This window comes from Pristis pectinata, chromosome 3 (genome assembly GCF_009764475.1).
Source record: "Pristis pectinata isolate sPriPec2 chromosome 3, sPriPec2.1.pri, whole genome shotgun sequence".
NCBI classification, from domain to species: Eukaryota; Metazoa; Chordata; class Chondrichthyes; order Rhinopristiformes; family Pristidae; genus Pristis; species Pristis pectinata.
The window spans coordinates 119737821-119760604 of NC_067407.1; the positions used below are offsets into that span (position 1 = coordinate 119737821).

General features: G+C 37.6%; 1 protein-coding gene across 1 annotated transcript in view; it reads left to right on the plus strand.

Moving 5' to 3' along the window:
- The window catches only part of lrpprc (leucine-rich pentatricopeptide repeat containing), a 120933-nt gene that overhangs the window by 20069 nt on the left and 78080 nt on the right, over positions 1 to 22784 (plus strand). The window contains exons 6-11 of the mRNA XM_052012941.1: positions 3216 to 3302; positions 7982 to 8108; positions 8998 to 9142; positions 11068 to 11225; positions 14875 to 14980; positions 15877 to 15984. Of these exons, the coding sequence (XP_051868901.1) occupies positions 3216 to 3302; positions 7982 to 8108; positions 8998 to 9142; positions 11068 to 11225; positions 14875 to 14980; positions 15877 to 15984 (731 nt within the window). The remainder of the gene's footprint in view (positions 1 to 3215; positions 3303 to 7981; positions 8109 to 8997; positions 9143 to 11067; positions 11226 to 14874; positions 14981 to 15876; positions 15985 to 22784) is intronic.

The following is a 22784-nucleotide window of genomic DNA, read 5'->3' on the forward strand; positions in this document are numbered from 1 at the left end:
GTGCCGCTTGTTTGTGCTTTCAAAGCAATTTTTCCTAATCACAAGTAATACCTTTATCATGTATGCTGAGTGTTTTTGGGTTTATTTGAATAGATTAGCACAGTCTAATGTTGGGAAATAACAATACGTGCTCTTCATGCAAAGTCATCTGGAGCATAGCTCGGGTTCAAGTTGTTGCAAATGCTAAGAAAGTCTTGAATTATACAATGTTTTAACTCTTCTGCTACGTACATCTTTCATCAGTGATGGCAAGGTTTTTATCCTTTGAAATGAAGTTTTGGAGGTGAAATTCCAACACTTTGCATTTTTGATCTCTAAGCCCCATATCAAAATGAGTTCCAGTGTATTTTTGACACTGGGTTGTCATGTTCAAACTCAACATGTAAGAATAGACTCAAGGCAAATGATCAAAGTTAGACCAATGAGTGTTGTCTTTCTGGCTAAAGGTAGATGGTTAGGAATTCTGGGATTTAACATCTTTTTAAAAAATTAGTTAATACATTTTATGATGTCAGATACTAACAGGACACGTACAGTAAACAACAGAGACCTCAGCAGTGTTGGCGTACAGAGGAACGTTGGGGTACAAGTTCACAGCTCCCTAAAAATGGCAACACAGGCGGATGGGGTAGTGAAGAAGGCATTCGGGCCGAGGCATTGATTGTCAACATCAAGGGTTGAGATGTCATGTTACAGCTGTACAAAATATTGGTCAGGCCACAGTATTGGGAGTATTGTGTACACTTCTGGTTGCCGAGCTACAGGAAGAATGTGGTAACATTAGAAAGAGTGCAGAAGAGATTCACCAAGATATTGGAATGGAATGGAGGGCTTTACTTATAAGGAGAGAGAGGATAGGCTGAGGTTTATTCTCACTGGAATGTAGGAGACTGAGGGGGTGACCTTGGAGGTTATGAAGTCATAAAGGGCATAGATAGGGTAGATAATCAGAGTCTTTTTGAGGGTGGGGGAGTCTAAAACTAGAAGGCATGGGTTTAAGGTGAGAGGTGAGAAATTTAAAGGTGATCAGTTGAGCAGGTTTTTCATACATAGGGTGATGATTATATGGAACAATCTGTCAGAGGAAGTGGTAGAGGCAGATACAACTGCAGTATTCAAAAGGCATTTGGAGAGACACAGATAGGAATGGAATAGAGGGAAGTGGGCCTTGTGCAGTCAAATAGGATTAATGTGGATAGGCATCACAGTTGGCATAGACGAGTTGGGCCAAAAGACCAGTTAATGTGCTGCACAGCTCTACGACGCTTGTAAAAATGTGATTGTCTTTATATTGACATTCAAATCGATACTTAGATCTGCACTAATACTTTTGTGGCCATTTTTTATTAAAGTAAAAGAATATGTATTAATTTAGTTTCTTTGAAGACTTATGGTTGTCCCAAAGCAGAATCAGTGATTTGAAGCATAATTGTATAGCAACTTAAACACAGCAATGATGGAAGTAATGACAAGTTAATATTTTTCTATATTCATTCAGTTATTTATATTGTGCCAAGCAAAGGGGAGAAATCATAAGCTGTGCTTTGAACAGTGTTGTGGGACCTTTTATGTCCCCATGACTGAACTGTCGGGTCACAGTTTTTGTTGTTAGCAGTGCAAACTACTTTAAAACTGATTTTGTTGTTGCCCTTACAGTGCTGGTGTTTTTAATGTTACTTGGCATCTCAAATGTTTAACATTTAATTTCCAATCAGGTGGTGCATATTGAAAACACTGGAACTTTATTGGTTCTTCGTGGATTACTAATTTGACTTTGTAAAACAAGCATTGCATTTTGTCAGGCAAATTGGGGAGCCAGAGGAAAAAAGAAACTTCTCGTGTGACTTGGCACATGGTGCATTATTTATTGTTAATAGGTAATTACAGGGCTGTGGTAAGAGTGACTGTTCACCAAGTCACTCATTTAATAACCCTACCATTCAAGCAGGAAGGTAGGTACGTGGTAGTGATTTGAAGTGAACAAGGGGAAGCTATTTTGAAAATTTACGATGAACTAGAACGTATTATGGACATGCTTTCAGATTTAAGTGTAACTGTGCTATTGAAGTATCTTGAATACATTGGATCATATCATCTCACCTGCTGACCAGCAGTTACTTGTGTTACTGCCAGGATGGGGATTGCTGAGTCAATACCTTCTGCCTGCCTGTCTGCCACTGAAGCCAATCCTTCGCTGTGGAGGTGAAATCTCCAAGCCTTTAAGTTGATGGGTAAACCTATGATCTCATGATTTGCTCAGCTGAGATCTTTTGGTGGAGTTGAATGGGGAAAGCCCTGTGCTGGAGTGAGATCCTGCCCTTGCCTTGGGTCTCTGGCTCTGTTTGGGACCCCAAGGGGTGATATTGCGGTGAACTGAATTTATTGAATGATACCCATGTAATTTTTGCTCAAAATACCAACCAGCAAGGCAGAGCAATTTTGGGCAATCCATTAAATGAAGGCAGAGCTGGCACAATTTTTTCTAAAATATTTTTTAAAACTTCAAAACATTTTGCGTTTGCACTTTCTTTCAGATGATTGATTTAGAAACCCTGTGGATGTTTTGAGCCAAATCATCTTTTGGGGTGAGGTCACCAGGTAAGAGGTCATTCCACATCCCAAAAGAGAATACAGCCGAGAAACACCACCAAGGGTTTATACGTCAATCACCTGTGGAACAAATGAAGTGTTGTCATCATGTAAGAAAGCTTGTTGCGTGAACCTCTCTCCACCCAGCATTGAATGCTGAGTAGTGTGGAGTGTGCAGCAGGTTATCATGCCGAACCCATCAGCAACACACAAGATGCTGAAAGAACTTAGCAGATCAGGCAGCATCTATGGATGGAAAATGGACAGTCAGCGTTTCAGGTTGAGACTCTTCATCTGATCAGGATCATCAACTATCCATTTTCCTCCATACTGTGGCTGAAGATTTTGCTAAGGGATAGGTGGATGTGATATTGGATGACACGTTCCATTGCTTTCAACATTGCTAATTTGAAAAAAGTAACCTTATTCTATCTATTGAATGGTTTATTATTTTTTGAATTTAACTGTTATATAGGACACTAGAACAGTAATTGCAGAAGTAGCATATATAAAGAGAAAATTAGTTGATAGGAAAGAAATTTAAACTGTTTGCCTGAAGTAATTTATTTGCATTTATGTAAATATGGAGATGTGATATTAATATATATCAATTCATTCTCTTTTAGTAAGATTCTTGGTTTCATGAAAGACAAGGATCTGCCGATTACTGAGGTGGTGTTCAATTCCCTGGTGACAGGGCATGCACGGGCTGGGTAGGTAAAATAGAGCAATTAAGACTTGCAATATATATTGCTTTAAAAAGTATTAAATCAATATTATTGTTTTAAAATCTTGTAACTGTGTGTATATTTTGTCACCTTTTTCCTGTTTTAAGATGTGAGCCTGGTGATACAGTAGTTACGAGACTAATAATCCAGAGAGCTTGATTTCAAGGTGTACCATGGCTCTTTGAGAATTGGAATTTAGTGTAAGAAATCTTGGCAAAGTAAGCTAGTGTCAAAGCCTTTGAATTGACGACAAAGCCAAGCTGATATGTTGCTGTCCTTACCTGACCTGCATGTGACTCTGTTCAGATAGCTATGTGTCTTTGCTTAACCACCCTCATAAGTGGTCAGGAAGGCCATGTAGACTGCAGGTGTTCAATGACCCATAGCCATCTACCATGGGAATTGGGATGAGCTGGATTTCGTGGCTTTGCCCCAGTTATCAGAATCTGATAAATCAGAATCAGAAAAAACAAGCCTTTTTTTAATGGAATATTTGTCCTGCTACAATTGCACCCTCCAATAACTGGAGATTTCAACTATCAGGTACCGTCACAGCTTTCACTATCCAATTTCCTCCTGATTTTGAACTGTTCTCTTCCATTCAATGACCATCAGTTGTGTTGTGACACATCTATGGTTGTCCTCTACGAAAAATTCTGTTTGAATCCTCGAATGGCTGCCACCCTACTAGAGTGATTGAGACAAAAATCTTGAACAACACAAGCGTACCTGTGGATATGGCATTTGCCCTCTTGTTCTTGAAGCTTGTTACAACTTTTCACTGTGTCATTCTTCTGGAGTTCTTGTATTGTTTCGCTTCATTGTGTAGTTCTGCCTTGAGCTTGCCAGATGCACGTAGTATATCTCTAGCAATGTTTCTTCTCCTTTGCATTATCATCTTTAAGTACAGCACAAGAGATTAAACAAAGTTATAGAGCAAGGTATTGGAGGATGATATGCCGATGTGGTATTAAGGATTGGTTAACAGACAGGAAATACAGAATAGGAATAAATGGGTAACTTTTGGGTTGAGAGACTGTGATGTGGGGTTCCATAGAGATCGATGCTCTGGCCCCAAGTTCAGAATCTGTATCAATGCTTGGGATGAGAGCATCGAGTATAATATACTCTAATTTGCCGAGTGACAGTGTGAGCTGTGAGGAGGATGCAGACAGGTTAAGTGAATGGGCAGACATTTGGAATATTATGGAATAAAATGGGAGGTCATCCATTTTGGTGGAAAAAATAAAAAAAGGCAAAGTAGTTTTTAAGTAGTGAGAAGTTTAAAGGTGTTGTTATTCTGAGGGACTTATGTGTCCTTGTTTAAAAAAAAATTACTCAAAGCTAATGTGCAAGTTCAGGAAGTAATGAGGATGGCAAAAGGTATGTTCGCCTTCATGCAAGGAACTTGAGCAGAGGTATCATACTACGATTATATTGGGTTACCAGTCACACCATGTCTGGAATATCATGTAATTGTTATAGGCGATCTTCCTACCTAAGGAAGAATATACTTAAGAACAGAATGGAGCAAAGGTTCTCCAACTGGATTGTTGGAATGGTTTGTTCATTGTATAATGAAAGGACTGCACTTGTAGTTTAGAAGAATGAGGTAATACTATTCAATGTACAAAATTTGTACAGGGTCTGACGGTAAATGTTTACTCTGCCTGGGGTGCCTAGAACCAGGGATCAAGGTCTCAAAATCAAGGGTGGATCAGTCAGAACAGAAAACATGAGAAACTTCTTTATCCAGAGGGTATTGAATCATTGGAATCTAGTACCCAAGTGGTTCAGTTGCTGACTATATTCAAGTTGGGGATTGATAGGTCTTTTAGATATCAAAGGAATTAAGGGACAGAGGGGTAGTGTGGAAAAGTAACACTAATGTAAAAGATCAATCATGATCATTAAGAAAACTGGAGCAGGCACAAGGGGCTGAATGGCCTATACCTGCTTTTTCTTATGTTCTGAAGTAAACATCAATGTCCTGAGCTGCCCACCATCGCTTGACCTCATTTCAGCCGATTTGATTTGCGTGATTTGAGGAAATCACTTAGAGCACTGGATACTGCCAAGGCAACGAGAGTGGTTGGCATTCTAGCTTTATTATTAACAACTTGCACTCCAGAACTAATGGAGCTAGTAGGTCCAAATTGTTTCAGTACAGTTACAAAAGTGGCATCAACACAACACTGTGGAAAATTACCTAGATGTGTCGTGCACAAAAAGCAGATCAAATCCAATCGACAGGGTGATAGAAAGTAATGTCTACTATGCTACCAAGCAACATTTACTCTCCAATAGCTTGCTCACTGGTTCAGACGTCGCCTTCTAAACTTGCAACGTCCACCACCATGGTACAAGGAAAGAAGGCACATGAGAGTATGCAGTTTCCTGTGCAAGTTAAAAGACTTGGAAATGTATAACTGTTCATTGCTGTTCAGTCTAGATCCTGGTGCTCCTTATCCAACAGCATTGTAGGATTACCTTCACCAGAAGAGCTGCAGTGGTTCAAGAAGTAGGCTCAACACCACTTTCTCAAGGGCAGTTTGCAATTGCAATAAATCCTTTGCCTTGCCATGCTACCTGTGTGTTGAAAAGTGAATTGCAAGAAGTCATTTTTATTTGTATGTGCTGTCATCAAGGCATTTAAGTTGTCTTGAACCACTGAGTGAAGATGTTTGTTGAAGATGCTTCCACAGTTATGTTCCATAGACGTTTTTACCTAGTGATAATTAAGGAATTGCCATATTTTGAAATCAAGATGATTTGTGTCTTGGAGACGTGTAGATGATGCTGTTGTTTTTCCAAGTTGTAAAGTGTTCAGTTTTGAGAGGTACTGTACTTGAAATCTTCTTGTTGGTGATGCATGCTGGAGTCCCACTGCACCAGTTGTGCATGAAGTGAATAATTAAGGTACAATGTCAAAGTCGTATCACATTCTTGACGTGATTTGTATAGAGTGGAAAGAGTTTGGGGAGTGAAGTGGTGAGTTGCTCGTTGCAGGGTACATGGACATCACCATGTTCTTATTGCTCTAGTATTTATGTGATTGGAGTGAATGTTTAAGGTCATTATCTGAGGAGCTGTGAATTGAACTGAGTGCTATGCAGACATCAGGAAATATCTCTGCTTCTGATCTTAAGACAGGATGTTAATGAGGAGCTAATGTTATTGGGATTCTGCCTGAGGGACTCGTGCAATGGAGTCCTACTGCAGATGTGATTGTTGCCAACAAATACAATCATCTTTCTTTGGAAATAACATGACTCCAGCCAGTGGATTTCCATTTAAATATCATCACAGTTACTAGTTATCATAGTCGGTCAAATATCACCTTAATATCAAGCACAGTCCCTCTCATCTTAACCTCTTTTGTCCATGTTTAGATTGGTCGACAATGAAATTTGAAGCAGAATAGTCCTTGTTAATTGGCTAGATTGAATTTACCCTTGTACAGACATATAAGCAATTTTCCACTTTATTGGGTGGAAGCTGATGATGTAACTGTACTGGAACAGCTTGTCTAGAAGCATAGCTAGTTCTAAAGCATTAGTTTAAAGTGCAATAACTGGAATGCTTTTTTTATCCAGTCTATTCAACTTTTTCTTGGTAACAGGTGAAATGAATTAAATTAGCTGACTGGCTACAGTGATAGTAGAGATTCTAGGAAACTAAGATATCTTTATTAGTCACATATACATCGAAAAACAGTGAAATACATCTTTTGCGTAGAGTGTTCTGGGTGCAGCCCACAAGTGTTGCCACGCTTCTGGCACCAACATAGCTTGCCTACAACTTCCTAATCCGTACGTCTTTTTGGAATGTGGGAGGAAACTGGAGCACCCGGAGGCATGTTCTTGGAGTTTCTGTTTAATAGTTGAATTATCCGTCACTGTTTATGATTGCAGAATTGCAAGACCTGGGCCTGTTAACATATATGTGGGGCTTTGATCAATTGGAGTATTTTACTATGTTATAATATCTTTTTGTCAAAGTCATACTGAAGTAATTCGTTGGTATAACAATGCCTTTGTACTTGTTCATGTTTTGTGAAGTCTTCATTCTCTTTTTTTTGGTTGGTAGCATTCTTGCTTTTGAAACAGAAAGTTGAAAGTTCAAACTGTATTTCAGAGTGTAAGCTGAAAATTTGAGCTGATGTTCCCATTTTGGTGATGAGGGCGTTGTGTGTTGTTACATTAATTATGATGATTGACATGTTGTAGTAAATCATTTGGATGTTGAGTGTCCAATGTTGATATCATTTTTCTTTTGTTCACTGTACTTCCCCTCCCAATCAGAGTAAAACAATTATAGTTGATTAATCTCCGAAAAGCTGGATCTTGTGCCCATTGGGTAACATTGAGCCACGTAAAAGCAGTTCAGAAACTTTTTGAGTATTTGGAGCACTTCAACATATTTATGCGAGATGTGATAGAGTACGAGATAAAACAGACTTTTTCTTTTGCTTATTTTGTGGCTATTGCACTGATGGTTCATGAGAACATTTCTGATTGAACTCATTTTTGGCCATTTGATGTTTCCATCGCTGAATCTAAACTGAATAGGACAACTGCTATAAGAATCAACTGATGCACTTGGTGGAGTGGTTTGTTTTCCACCTATATGAATTTGTTTTAATTTATAAACTTCTATTTCAGTGACATGGAAAGTGCAGAAGGCATTCTAAATGTGATGAGAGGAGCAGGGATTGAGCCTGGCCCAGATACTTATGTTGCCTTACTGAATGCATATGCTGAAAAGGGAGATGTTGAAAATCTGAAACAGGTACAAAATAAGCAGCAGTTGTTGACTTAAGTAAAACTTAATTGCAATAATACAAAATACGATTTATAGTATTTAAAGTAAAGGAGCAGATGGCTGAGAAATCAGAATGTCAATTAATGCTCATTTCAAGAAGGCCATTAATGAAACACCTAATTGGAGCCACAAAGCATATACCATATATCCTTTAAGAATTTGCCTTCATTTCAGGCATTCTGACATTAAAGCCCTTTTGTTTTTCAATGATGTAGGACAGAGTACTAGAATTGTTTTCTGTATAATCAAGTGGTATACTTCTCCTTGAAGACAAGGATATCCTTGAATCAATGAGTAAATTAGTGTGGAGAATATAATATTTGTGCATATTTTGATAAAAATGAATAATGCTAGTTGGTTTGTGAAAATGGTACACAATTTGTATTGTACTTAATGCAAGATGCTTATGCTAATAGCAATATACTTTTTTTTCTCACTTGAGTGCGCAATACTAATCTGTTGCCTTCTAGTGTACTGTAAAGAAGATTAATGAAGAACTTATGGGAGGAAGTAAAAGGCTCAAATTTGCAAATGCAGTGCTTCTGTTTTTAAACAATTGGCTGTTTCTAAAATTTCCCTAATATTCATGGTGCAATCTGTTTAAGCTGCAAATGATAACTTTATCTTTCTCTAGAATTATTTTCTTGTCTGATTTTAGCTTCACAGATGCTGTACTTTGTAGGTACCTGATCAGTAATTGGTAGATTTACATAAAAAGCTGATTATGAAAAATTGTGGGAAAAGAGATTAAAAGGTGTTGAAGGGACAGAAATCTCTTTTAGCACTGCCTTAAGATATTTGTGTGATTTGAATCTAAAGCCTATTTGTATGTGTTTAATATATCCCTTGTTGATAGACACTGGAAAAAGTTGAAAAGACAGATGCCAGCCTGATGGACAGAGACTTGATGCAAATTATCTTCAGCCTGGCCAAGTCTGGCTATCCACAATATGTTCAGGATATTGTGGAACGGATGAGACATGACAGGGGATATGTACCAGGCAAGTTCCATGCTAGATTGCATATTTGTGATGTTCAGTTGTAATTCCTTAGATCTTGGTATAAAATATTGGTAATTTGATAATGAATGTTAATATGTTCATTTTTAAATTTAAAAGTGGAAGCATATTTTCTTTCTGTTGATTAGAAATGCCAATTAATCCTGGTTATTTTCTTTTTTTTTAATCTTGCCATTTTTCCTGCAAGAACCCTGCAGAGTCTAGTAAAATTCATCTGGTGGGGTGATGTCTAAATGTAAATGTTGAACTAAATACCCTTGCATTTAAGACTTCTTTGGTAAATCGGTGGCTTTTTGCAAGTTTAGTACTGAGAGGAAATGTATTTTGCCAAGTTATTCCAAATATTTACAGAGAAATGCCAAGAAAAACTGTAGAAGGTTAAAATGCACAGAAGTTGGTCAGCATTCAAAAGAAGAGTTATGTGACTGCATTTATAATTTACGATACAAGGGAAGAACTTTTTTTGCATTTTGGTAATACTATTTGGTATAATGGATTTGAAGACAACTTCTAAATTCATGTAGAATGACCAGAGGTAACTATGTGTTGCTTAAAATAATGGATAGATGTATGGATTTTGAAAAGCATACTTTATACATGATGTAACATTTGAGGGCAAATTCTACCAAAATGTCTGATTCCAGATTCTTTTAGTTATTCTGAAGCTGAAAAGAAGATAAATTATGTATGCAATCTTTCCTGATGTATCGAATCATAGCATTTAAAATTAAGAATCAATTCAGCAGACACGTTTCTTTTTCTGGTTTTCCACTTTTAGCTTATGACCATTTAACGGGAAGGATGCCACCCACCCGTGTGAAATATGTGAAAAGTAAACAGAAATTTTAACTTTTAAGTATTTTAGATTTTTTAGTTACACACACTTGTCATTTTAAAAATCATTTGAGAAATCACGTTGATTGAGCGATCCCAAAATTCAGTATTTTTCCAGGGCTAGTTTCAATTCAAAAGCTTATAGGATCGAAAGAGTAAGTGGCCTCCCTTCTTGAAAGGGTACAATGTCTACATTCCTAGCAGCTTGTAGAAGAAGATTGCTTGTGCTTTTTTGGGCCACAGTAAGAGAAAATCTTTGAAGTTAAATGGAGGAAACATTACAAAAAGACAGGAAAATATAAAACAAGATTTTGTGATTGAATGGAGGTACAGTAAAACTCGAATAATGCGGCATACTCAAGGCTTGCTGGTGCTGGATTGGCAGATTTTCCACACTAGTGGATGTTATTCGTATTAATACTCCAGCACACTTTTAAGTTGCATTTTTTTAAGATGTTACTTGGTATGATAAATTCTCCAGTGAAACAGTTGCAGTAACTGAGGTCCCACTGAGTTGAAAGCAAGCTCAGCAGACGTCACTTGGTGAGGCAAATGCCAAACCATCAGGATTTTGGAATAGTTGGATGACCAATTATCAGTTTTACTGTGGAGAATAAAAGGTTTACTGTTTTGGATGAGATTTTTTTTACTTGCAAGCTCATCAGTTCTTGAGCAGATTTACAGAATGTCGATACTTTTCACATTTTAATTATTAATTAGGTCTTGCACCATAAATAACTTAGTAAGATTTTCATCTTTAAGCTGATGGTTAAATATTCAATGAGGGATATGTGTTATAGGGCAATCATATACTTCAAAATTACAACTGTGGACAATTAGGAAACGTAGGTGGAGATTTTCTGTGTTTATCTCAGGTTTCCAGTATAAAAAGTTGGTAGATTTTCATAGGAGCCTGTAGACATTCATACAGCCCCCGAACCTGCTTCTTTCAGTAAGATCATGGTTGATGTCTCTGGATTTTCCTGCCTAATATCCAGAAACTTGATTCCCCTGTAGAGAATTCTCTCTGTCTTAGGCTTCTTTAACTTATTTTTCTGACTTCATTGTTACAGATGCAATGAACTTGTGCTTGAGCCTGATTACACAGGGTTTGGAAGAAACAGCTTTCCAGGTGTTGAAAACCTTTCCCACTTTTCAGTCCGAGAACCAAAATGGGGACTCCTTAGATTTTGGTAACTTCTTCATCCGCCACTGTGTCAATCTAGATAAGGTAAGTTAATAATTTACTGATGTTTCCATTGTCTTAGTATTTTTGGTATTGTCTCAAACATATTTTGAACATGGGTGCTCTTAACCTTTCCTATCCATGTTCCTGGCCAAGTGTCTTTTAAACATTATAACTGTACCTATCTCTATCACTTCCTTTGGAAGCTTGTTCCATATATCCACCACACTCTTGTGTGGAAAAGCTTGCCCCTCAGATGCCTTTTAAATCTTTCCCCTCTCTCTTTAAACCTGTACCCTCTAGCTTTAGACGCCTCTACCTTGGGCAAAAGACTGACTATCTGCCCTACCTATGCCCCTCATGATTTTATGTACCTCTGTAAGGTCACCCCTCAGCCTCCTACGCTCCAGGGAAAGTTGCCCCAGATGATCCAATCTCTCCTTGTGTAAATCAAGCCCTTTTGTCCCAGCGATACTTGTGAATTTTTTCTGCACCCTCTCTAGTACCTAAGGTTTAATTCTTCATTCCTATCCCTTGTTTACATTTTGCTCCTCCATGATATTCATTGATGTTGTGACGTTCCAGTTACATGCTGATAACATGCAACTTAATTTGTTCATGACATACTTGATTCTTGAAGCAATTCTATTTGTCTTGAATTGGGCGTGCAGATTTCAATTTAAAAACTCTTCATTTTGAACACTGAGGTAACCGAAAACCAACTAAGTTTACCATAAACATGGGCATTGAGATTTTGTCCATTAATTCCTTGGCTGTCTATTCTGGTTGACTTGAACCAAAAAATACAATATTTTGGAGCTCTCTCAACCATATCTTTTGAATGTTTTTACTGAAACACATTCACTTGGTATCTCTGTCCTCAACTTTAAAAGCCTCCATAAAATGTTGCTTTATAAACAAACCTTTAACCACTCCTAACCACTGGAAATTTCAGTGGTTATTTCTTTTATACATTTGCTTTTATTTAAAGTCTTGATATATCCCTGACAACATGATGATCACTTTGATGGGATTGTATTATGGACCTCCTGATAGTCCGTGGAAATTAGAGGAGCAAATATGTAAGGAGACCACAGATAGCTGTAAGAATAATTTGGTTGTAATAGTTGATTTCAACTTCCCTCATATTGACTGGGCCTGCCAAAGTGCAAAGGGCTTGGATGGATCGGAATTTGTTAAATGTGTCCAGGAAAGTTTTCTCAAACTATATGTAGATGGCCCTATGAGGGGAGTGGGGGAACACTGGACCTCCTATTGGGAAATGAGGCAGAGCAAATGATTGAAGTGTCAGTGGGGGACCATTTTGGGACCAATGACCATCAGTCTATTAGTTTTATTATAGCTTTGGAGAAAGATAAGACTGGTCCACAAATTAAAGTCCTAAGTTGGGGCAAGGCAAATTTTGAAGGCATAAGACAGGAATTTGCAAAGGTTGATTGAGAGAGGCTGTTTGCAGATAAAGGGATGTCTGGCAAATGGGCTGCTCTTAAAAGTGAGATAAGTGTGGGCAGGCACGGTAGTGTAGCGGTTAGAGTAACGCTTTACAGCACCAGTGACCCAGGTTCAATTCCAGCCACTGTCTGTAAGGAGTTTGTATGTTCTCCCCATGTCTGTGTAGGTTTCCTTCAGGTGCTCCGATTTCCTCCCACATTCCAAAGATGTACGGGTTAGGAAGTTTTGGGTATGCTGTGTTGGTGCCTGAAGCGTGGCGACACTTGTGGGCTGCCCCCAGAACACTACGCAAAAGATGCATTTCACTATGTGTTTTGATGTACATGTGACTAATAAAGATATCTTAAGAGCCAGCAGGTTCCTTCTAGAGTGAAGGGTAAGGCTGGCATGATTAGGGAACCCTGGATGACAAGATATATTGAGGCACTGGTCAGGAAAAAGGAAAGAGGTACTGTATATGTCCAGTATAGGTAGCTGGGATCAAATGAATCCCTTGAGATATAGGAGTACACGAGGGGAATCAGGAGAGCAGAAGAGGACATGAGATAACTTTGGCAAATAAGGTAAAGGAGAATCCCATGAGATTCTACAAGTATATTAAGAATAACTAAGAGAATAAGTACCATTAAGGATCAATGTGGTCATTTATGTGCAGAGCTACAGGAGATGGGTGAGGTGTTAAAATATTTTTCTTTTATATTTGCCATGGAGAAGGTCAAGGAGGCTAAGGAATTAAGGGAAATGAATTATGGTGTATTAGAACATATCCACCTTACAAAAGAGGTGGTGCTGGCAGTCTTAAGGTTGATAAATCCCCTTGGCCTGATCAAGTGTATCCTTGGAAATTGTGTGAAGCTGGGGAAGAAATTGCAGAGGCCCGGTAAGAGATATTTGCATCATCTTTAGCCACGGGTGAGGTACCAGAAGACTGAAGGGCAGGTAATGTTGTCCCTTTATTTAAGAAGGACTGCAAGGACAAACCAGGGAACTACAGGCCTGTGTGACCATAAGACCATAGGAGCAGAATTAGGCCATTTGGCACATCGAGTCTGCTCCGCCAAGCATCAGTTGTGGGGAAGTTACTGGAGGGGATCCAGAGGGACATCTACCAGCATTTGGAAAGGCAAGGACTGATTAGGAATAGTCAGCATGGTTTTGTGTATGGTAAATTGTGTCTCTCAAATTTGATTGAGTTTCTTGAAGAGGTGACCAAGAGAATTGATGAGAGCATGGCAGTAGATGTTGTCTACATGGACTTTAGCAAGGCTTTTGACAAGATCCTGCATTGGCAGGCTCATCTGAAGATTAGGTCACATGGGATCCAGGGTGAGCTAGCCAATTGGATACAAAAATGACTTAATGGAAGGAGTCAGAGGGTGGAGGATTGTTATTCAGATTGGAGGTACAGGTACATGGTTCAATGAAAGTGGCAACACAAGTAGACAGGGTGGTAAAGGCATTTAGCATGCTTGCCTTCATCAGTCAGGGCATTGAGTACAGGAGTTGGGACATAGTGTTACAACTGTAGAAGTCAATAGTAAGATCATGATTGGAGTATTGTGTGCAGTTCTGGTCGCCTTGCTCTAGGAAGGATGTCATTATGTTGGAAAGGGTGAAGAAAAGATTCATGAGGATGTTATTGGGACTGGAGGGCTTGAGTTATAAGGATAGGCTGGGATTTTTTTCCCTGGAGCATAGGAGGTTGAAGGGTAACCATCATGAGGTGCATTGATAAAGTGGGTGGTCTGTTTTTTTTCCCCAGGATAGGGGAGTCTAAAACTAGAGGGCATAGATTTAAGGTGGGAGGAGAAAGATTTAAAAGGGACCTAATGAGTAACTTTTTCAGGCAGAGGGTGGATGGTACATGGAGCAAGTCGCCAAAGGAAGCTGTAGAGGCGGGTACAATGACAATGTTTAAAAGACATTTGGGCTGGTACATGGATAAGAAAGGCCCAGAGGGATATAGGCCACACATAGGCAAATGAGACCAGCTGAGATATTCATCTTGGTCGGCATGGATGAGTTGGGCTGAAGGGCCTGTTTCTGTGCTCTGACTCTACAAATGCAGATTGAATTATCAGAAAGTGAACATGTAAAACATAAAATAATTTACCTGTTTATTAGTGTGCTTACTGCATTCCTTGTAACAAAACCACTTCTATTTATTGGATAATTTCCTTTGGGAAGATATTGATTTCTACATTTTCCCTTTATGTTCCAGCCATTGGACAAGATGCAGCAGTTCTGTAAGGGACTAAAGGAGGCCAACCTGCATTCAGCTCCCTTTCAGTTTGCTCTTTATTGCGCTCTGGATGCCAAGAAAGCTGGTAATAGTATATAGAGCTTCAAGTTTTGGTAACTTTAATCATGGCAATTCTAACACAGCCTTTTCACATAATGCAGGATAGTTTCAAATGCTAACCCTGAATTGGAATGAATTTCATTTGTCTTTGATATTGAAGTTCAGAATATGCTTACCTGGAACATGTAGGGGCAGGTTTTTTTCTGCATTGTTTATTAACAACCCAAAACACCTTTTATTATGCTAGGCCAAGTGAAGGAGTTATTTAGGATGCTGTTACTGAAGTCTTGCCCAAAGCCATAATCATAACAACTAATTCTAATGCTATAGTGGAATAATAATCATCACATTCATGTTCAGAGGTTTGGATCAACTGACGAAAATTTCAACATTGAATAACTTGTAGTAGGTCCTGAAATGTTGCTACTTCAGTTATCCCCATGGAGTCCAGCATTGCATTTGACATATCTAAGGAATAATCATCTGCACAATAGAACCCAGGTTATTAATCTTCTGAGCCCATTTTAAACTTGGACTTGGAGATTCAATGTCGTGTAATTGTGGAGATGCATGTAGTAATAATTCATTTCTCCTTACACTAAATTCATGGGATGGGGAGAAGGAAATGTTTTGTTTGTGGTCATCCCTTGTTCAAAGAATTTCTTTCTCCGTATTACATCAGAATTAGCAAAGAATGGGTAACCAGCTTTGATCAAAATTAAATTGAGCATAAATTAGCATCACTCATTTTCTTGAAAGTAAAATTGGAATCAATAAATAGAAAATTGTCCACAAGTTGTAATTGACAAAAATAATAGTACATGCAGCTTAATTGTACCAGATATTTTGAAAAGATGGTATTTTTATTTGGGTATATGATAAAATTTATGATAATTAAATAGTTTCCTTTTATATTTCTAGGAATGTCTGTTGAGCTCATGAAGATCATGCAGGAGGAAGGTTTACCTGTTAGACCCCATTACTTTTGGCCTTTGCTGGCTCAACATCAGAAAGAAAAGAACATTCAAGGTTTGTGTTTCTTGAATGGGTAATTGGCCCATACAGGGCAGATAAAGCTTCAACAGGCTTGGAAGTAAATGAGATTGTACCTAAGTAGAAAGTACATAGTTTTGCAACAGGAATTAAAATCCAATTTAAGGTTCTAAACCCATTCCAATTCACCATATAGGTCATTTATCTGTATACTTCTTAAAATGAACAATTATCAGACAGGGAATACAAGAATAATTAACTTACTGACTGCTTTTGTATATTGTATGTTTTTGGACAAAAGAGGTTCTATTTTTGCCTCCTTCGAGACCTATTGAATTTTACACTATGTTTATAAAAAGGAAAGCGCAATGCTCTTCCCAATTAGTGATTGATATAAATAAACATTGCAGCAACTTTGCTGCAATGGATATTGTCATTGTGATACTCTGCACCAACTAGGAGACCTTTAAGGGTGTGCTGTTTTCTTAAGCAAATAGTTATTAGGCAGAACAATGTTGCAGCGTGTATTGATAATTTTCATAATGCATGTAAATGGAATCTTCTGAAAATTGCACACACTCCCACTGAGATGTTGTGTAGCAGTGTTGTGGAAATGTTGGCTGAGCTTAACCTCATCCAGAAGCATACTAGCAACGACCTATACTAGTTAGAAGTGGGATAATAATGTCCTTTAGAGGCTTTCAGGGTGCAAGAGTTCAGGATCATGTCAGTTTTATACATTTAGCTTCTGAGCCTTTGAGGAACCTGCATAATCAGGATGGAGGGTGATGTTTCTTAACTCTGAAGATCATAGTAGCCTGGTTTGAATTTCTCTTCCATTTTGACATATCTTTTAAGAACATATGAAGTAGTTACATTGTTCTCTGTCACCTTATTGTTTTTGACAGGTAAGTGTGGTTAAGAACAACATATAGGAAAGAATTTGGTTGTGCGTCTTTATTCCCTGTATTTTATGGTGCCATGCATTAAGCACACTGATTCTCTGCATCGTGGCACAGCTGGTAGGGCCACTGCCTTGCGATCCTGACTTCGGGTGCTGTCTTTGCGGAGCTTGCACTTTCACTCTGTTACCAAGTAGGTTTTCTCCATGTTCTCCAGTTTCTCCCACATCCCAAAGACATGCAGTTTGGTAAGAGGTGATGAGAATGTGGCAAGAATAAAAATGGAATTAACGTAGGATTTATGTAAATGGGTGGTTTATGGTCGACATGGTCTTGATGGGCCAAAGGGCCTGTTTCTGTGCTGTATCTGTACTTAATGTGGTAATATTCACAAATATGCCTAACAACATTTCTAAATTAGTACAATTCAAGAGAAACTAAAGCACGTTAGAATGATCTGACAGGGTGATACTGGGTAAATTGCCCTGTTCTTCTGAACATTTTTGTGTGCTTAATTTTTTGATCTTGCTCTTGAAACAAGACTTCACAAAATATTTCCCTATTTTTACATTCACTAAATAACCCATTGCTGCTCCGCCCCAACGCACCACCACCAACCCCCCCCCCCCCCCCCCCCCCACCACCACCACAGTCCTTGTGGAGGACAAATGACGATTACCTTCAGGTTCATGAATGATATAAGAGAAAATGTTTCTTTTTCTAAAGATTTCTTTTGCATTCATGGGATGCGAGAATTGCTTAAAAAGTCCCAACAATTACTGCTGATCCCTAACTATCATTGAGAACTTGGTGGTAGGTTGGTGCCTTAACAGCTACATTTCTTACCAGACCACTATAGAGGGTTAATTGCTTTGCTGGGCCTGAATGGTTAATTTTAATTAATTTAATTTTTAAATTTTTGAAGAAATTTTATTTACAGCGCGGTAACAGGCCTTTCCAGCCCAATGAGTCCGCGCCACCCATTTTAAACCCCGAATTAACCTACCCGTACATCTTTAGAATGTGGGAGGAAACTGGAGCACCCGGCGGAAACCCACGCAGACATGGGAGAATGTACAAACTCCTTACAGACAGCGATGGGAATCGAACCCCAATCGCTGGCGCTGTAACAGCATCGCACTAATCGCTACTAATGTTTGGCAGTGATGCTGGTAGTTACCTGTGGTACACATGCATTCCAGATTCATCATCACATTATATGATATTAGATACATTAATGTAATGTAATTTCTCCAGCTGCTATCATGGGATTTGAACTTGAAGCTTCTGAGTCATCAATCCAGGCCTTTGGATTACTAGTCCAGTTAATAATCTAATTTTATGAGTAGGTTTACACTTATTTGTTTGACTTTTATTAACATGCCCAAAATAATCATTTTCGGGAGCTTTTTTGGAAACTTTTCATGAACTTTATTAAATGGTGGAAGGATTGGAATGGAATTGGGGATTTTTTTTGTCAATAAGAGGAATGCAGATCTGGAGCTTGTTGCCTGAAAGATGAGTGGAAGCTGAAATCTTCATCGCTAAACTACAGAGCGAGAGCTAGGAAGTGGGAATAGCCCAAGTAGATGTCGTCAGAAGGGGCCGAAAGATCTCCTGTGTTGTGTAGGAGAGGTTTATGGGACAATAATACTGGAGAAACATCTCTCCTGATTTAAAAAAAATGACAAAAAAAAATACAAAATTGCCAATGATTTTGATAAGGTGAATAATTATTTACACTGGCGAGTTGATTTGTAGGGTGAATACATTTGACATGAGGATAAAGGGAGAAGTTTTGAAAGTATTGTTAGTTTATCCAAAGGCATAGTGTTGGAAATGGAAACTGTGGAAATGAAGTGGGATAAATGTTTCAAAAAAGGAAGTAAAAAGTATTTTAGTTGATTACCTGAAAATTCAATATAGCCCATGTGCACAAGAAAGTAAATTTACTTGTAAACCATAGTTTCTTGTGAAACTGAAATTTTCTTCCTCTGTGTCAGAAGGTACATGGAGTTTTTATCCTTTTTAAAAAAAAAATGTCAGTTTATCTCCCAATTTTTGTCTCATAAGTTTTGTCAATTCTGACTTTATTTTGTCACCCAAATTTCAGGTCTATTCTGAGTCTTTAAAGCTCTTAGGTAAATATTATGAAGTGTATGGCATGTCTCAGCATAGACCCTATACGTCAGGCAAAGAAAACATGAAAGCTTGTTGCTTCTAGCTCTTTGTTATTTAATTTAACTGTCATTTCTTTCCAATAACTGCTTTTCACTACACTTAGTTGAAGGCACATCTGTTCCTATGCTTGTCAAAATTATAAAGTGTAAAAAAGAGAAGCAGCACTTAGCCTTAAACATTAGAGATGTCTTTAAAAACACAACATCACACAACATATTAAATTGAGGCAAATTACTAAATGTCAAAAAATTGTTGGTTTTTGGTTACTTTTCATTTATTAAATGTTCAACCAAAATTCTTTAAAAAGTTTTATTTTATTTTTGTGACAAGGAGTAAGAATGGAATCGCCTGTAACGGGTAGAAATTTGTCCAGAGAAAGAAGTGTCACTCAAATAAAATGGCTAGGAGCAATGAATGTTAAATGTTTTCTTCAGCCTGACATGTAGAATCTGTATTTAGCAATGCAATGCACTTTGAAATCTAGCATTTAAATCACAAACATTGAAGCTTTCTCTGACCTGTTGCTTTGGCAGGTCAGATTGTTTCCTAGCCTGCTATTTGACTCTATCCCATTGTGACAATACTCTGACTTCTTAATTGTTAAGATAGCAAATTAAGTTTGATTTATTGTAACCCTAATCAGATGTGTTTTGATGTGGGCCTATTTAATCTTTACAATTTGTGGGTTAGGATTAGTGTGGTATGAATTAATGAACTGCTTGTCTTACATATTTATGTAGAGAGAAAATAATTTAGCTTTTGGCTAAATACACAGAAAATGTGAAGTAATTAGTAATAGGGTTGTCTGTCAGAACATTGGCAGTTTTAAAAGTATGTCAGTGGTGGTTTTGTGGGATCCTTCTGAAATTTTAACACGTTAACAGTTGGAAATCCATGACTTGTCGTTTTGGAGAGTGCCTAATTTTGGAAGTGTTCAAAATCTGTTGGCAGGTTGTCTGTCTACTTATAAATTTGAGGTAACTGGGATGAATAATTTAAAAAAAAAGGAAGAAAAAAAATATTCATTTTATTCCAAGCCTTAAGCAATGCACATTTCCTAAAACAAAATATTAATTTGACAGAGTAGCCCATAATTTGTAGCCCACTTCATTTCATACACTATTTATTTCGCTGTATCACCAAACCGTATTTAGAACCAGGACACTAATATATTTAGACTTAGCTGGATGCTGTGGCAGTATTTGGTTTGTGTGATAAATCACACAATCCTGCTTCTAGATTTCTAGTTTCTGCATGTAGAATCCCAAGTTTGAAAGGATGGAACTCCCCAGTGTTTCTTGCCATGCATGTGTTTATTATATAAATTTTGTATGCCTACTGTTTATGCATTGAAAAAATTTCAGTGACTATGCTGAATTAGCTGTATATTTTGAATCTTAAGAATCGGATAACTGGTTAAAGTTACAGTAGCATGGGGGGTAAATTACTTGATTAGTATCCACAGACTGGGCCATTTGATCCAGAGCTAAAAATTCAAATCCCATTATGCCAGCTAGGAAACTTAAATTTAAGTAGTGAAGTAAATCTGGAATAAAATCAAAGCTGCTGTCCTTGAAACTGTCCAATTATGTACTTGTATTCTTAAGGAAGTTTTCTGACCTTACCCAGCCTATATGTGAGTCCAGATTCATCAAATGTGATTGATTCTTGACAGCCTCTTCAGAGGAACCAGCTAGAGATGGGCAATACATCCTGTGAAAGAATTTTAAAAATGCTAGATGTTGACTCAATAAAAGGATAATTTGTGTTGCATTTTGAGAGCTTATCAGTAATACGGAGCATGAATTGTAAACCTTGACAGAGAAACAAGTGGTTTTGTAATATTTCTGGTTGTAGCAAGTAAGTTTGGATGCTTCCAGGAGTTGATATTAGTAAGCAATGTTCAATGGCATAGCTAAACCACTTCATGATTAGCAAATTATTATTGTACACAGACACCATGTGGTACTGTTGGAAATTAAAGAAAATTAATGTTGGTAAAATTGTAGCTCTGGAAAATTGATGTGAAATTATTAATATTAGCTTCTCAAGTTTTATACAAGAGAATATATGAAGTAGCTTTAATGGATTTATCCCAAAAGATAGAGTTAATGCTTGGGTTTGAATTAAGGGTTTTCGGGTGCAAGGTATTTGTCTACCAGCATTGCTGTTGATCCTTTCATCATGCTGATTTGTTCATGTTTGTAGTCTCACTGTAGAAATTTGGGTGCATGATGGAGCTGTCTGAATTTTTTTTTCTATTTGTGGTGTTTTAAAATAGAATTTTAACTAACTGGCATATGTTTTGAAGCTTAGGGTTTGTGGAAGGGTGATTTAATAAATTTCCTTTCATTTATTTGTTACTTCTACACCAGTCCTGTAGCTGTAGTTCTGAGGGTTATTACAAAAGACGTTACTGACTTAATTGTTTTGCTAATGAGCAGTGATTTTGTTTTCATTGAGAAGTTATTTCCAAATGCAATGTTGTATCATTAATTTGAGATTGTGGAGCTTCTGAGTGGCATCTGAGTGAAAGCTAGGGCCAGCTATCAAAATATTCTCAACATTACTTAAGTATCCTTTAGAAAATGTGGTTTGTCTTGAAATCTGAAGATGCTGGCTCATTTTCTAAAATGATGACTACTTTATGTAAAACATTTATTACGACAGAAAAATCATTTAAAGAATATTTGCTTTCACATGCATTTTCATGTGAAAATGAAATGTATCTTTGGCCATAAAGGCAGAACTTCCCTTTAGAAATGACTTGAATATTATTTTATCTGCACTGCTTGGTGAAATTGCCTTTTTTCTTACAAAAATAAAGCTGCTCGGCATTGCAAAGAGCATTTTTGAAATTTGCTTGCAAAGGACGTGCAGGGTTTGAATCCAAGTCACAAAAGTCTGAATAGTCTTTCCAACTTCTTTTTAAAAAAAACCTTGTGTAAGATTCAGAATCCCAGATAAAACAATCTTATTTCTACATATGTCATTAATAAATATCTGATTAGAGTCTTTCATTTTAAGGCCAGTTTGATAAACAACCTTTTATGGTGTAAAGGTGTTTCTGAAAAAATGTGTATATTAACTTCAATTTTTTTCCCCAACTCATTTCTGCCCCCCCCCCCATCAAAAAATATATCGAAACGTACATGTAAAAATGAATATGAAGTTGTTCCAGGGCAAAAAAGGGAAAAGTGGTGTGACTCTAATTTGGAGTGACTTAGTCCCACATATACATTTGTGCTCAAAGGGAAATCACTTTAGATTATCAGCACTGTAGCGCACCGCATAAAATATTGAAGGCTACTTTACTTTCTAAAGGTGTCACTCCAGGCTAGAAGAGCTTTAAGCAAATTTTAAATTTACAAACAACTGACAGAGGTAGCTGATGAGCTGTGAACAGCATATGCTGCCTTGCTTCGAAGATGTTGCGTCAGCTGACAAGTCCTTTCTTAATAACAGAATTGTTGCATTTGCTTCTGATGTGATTTAAGAGGAAGGAGAGCATTATTGCAATGCTCTGAGTGAGCTGCAAAGTTCTGTTGTTGTTGAAATCATCTTTCAAGTTAAATTGAAAGCAGCATGAGAATTCGAAAGAGTTTTTTTAATTGTTCTATTTTTTTTCCCACTGAGATGACTATTTTTCTCTCTGTTGTTGCAGCAAGTAATGGGAAAATTAGAGGTGGAAAATGTGGGATTTGGGGTATGTGAGGGTGGTGGGCTGGGTTCATAGCCAAGGCAGCAGATAGA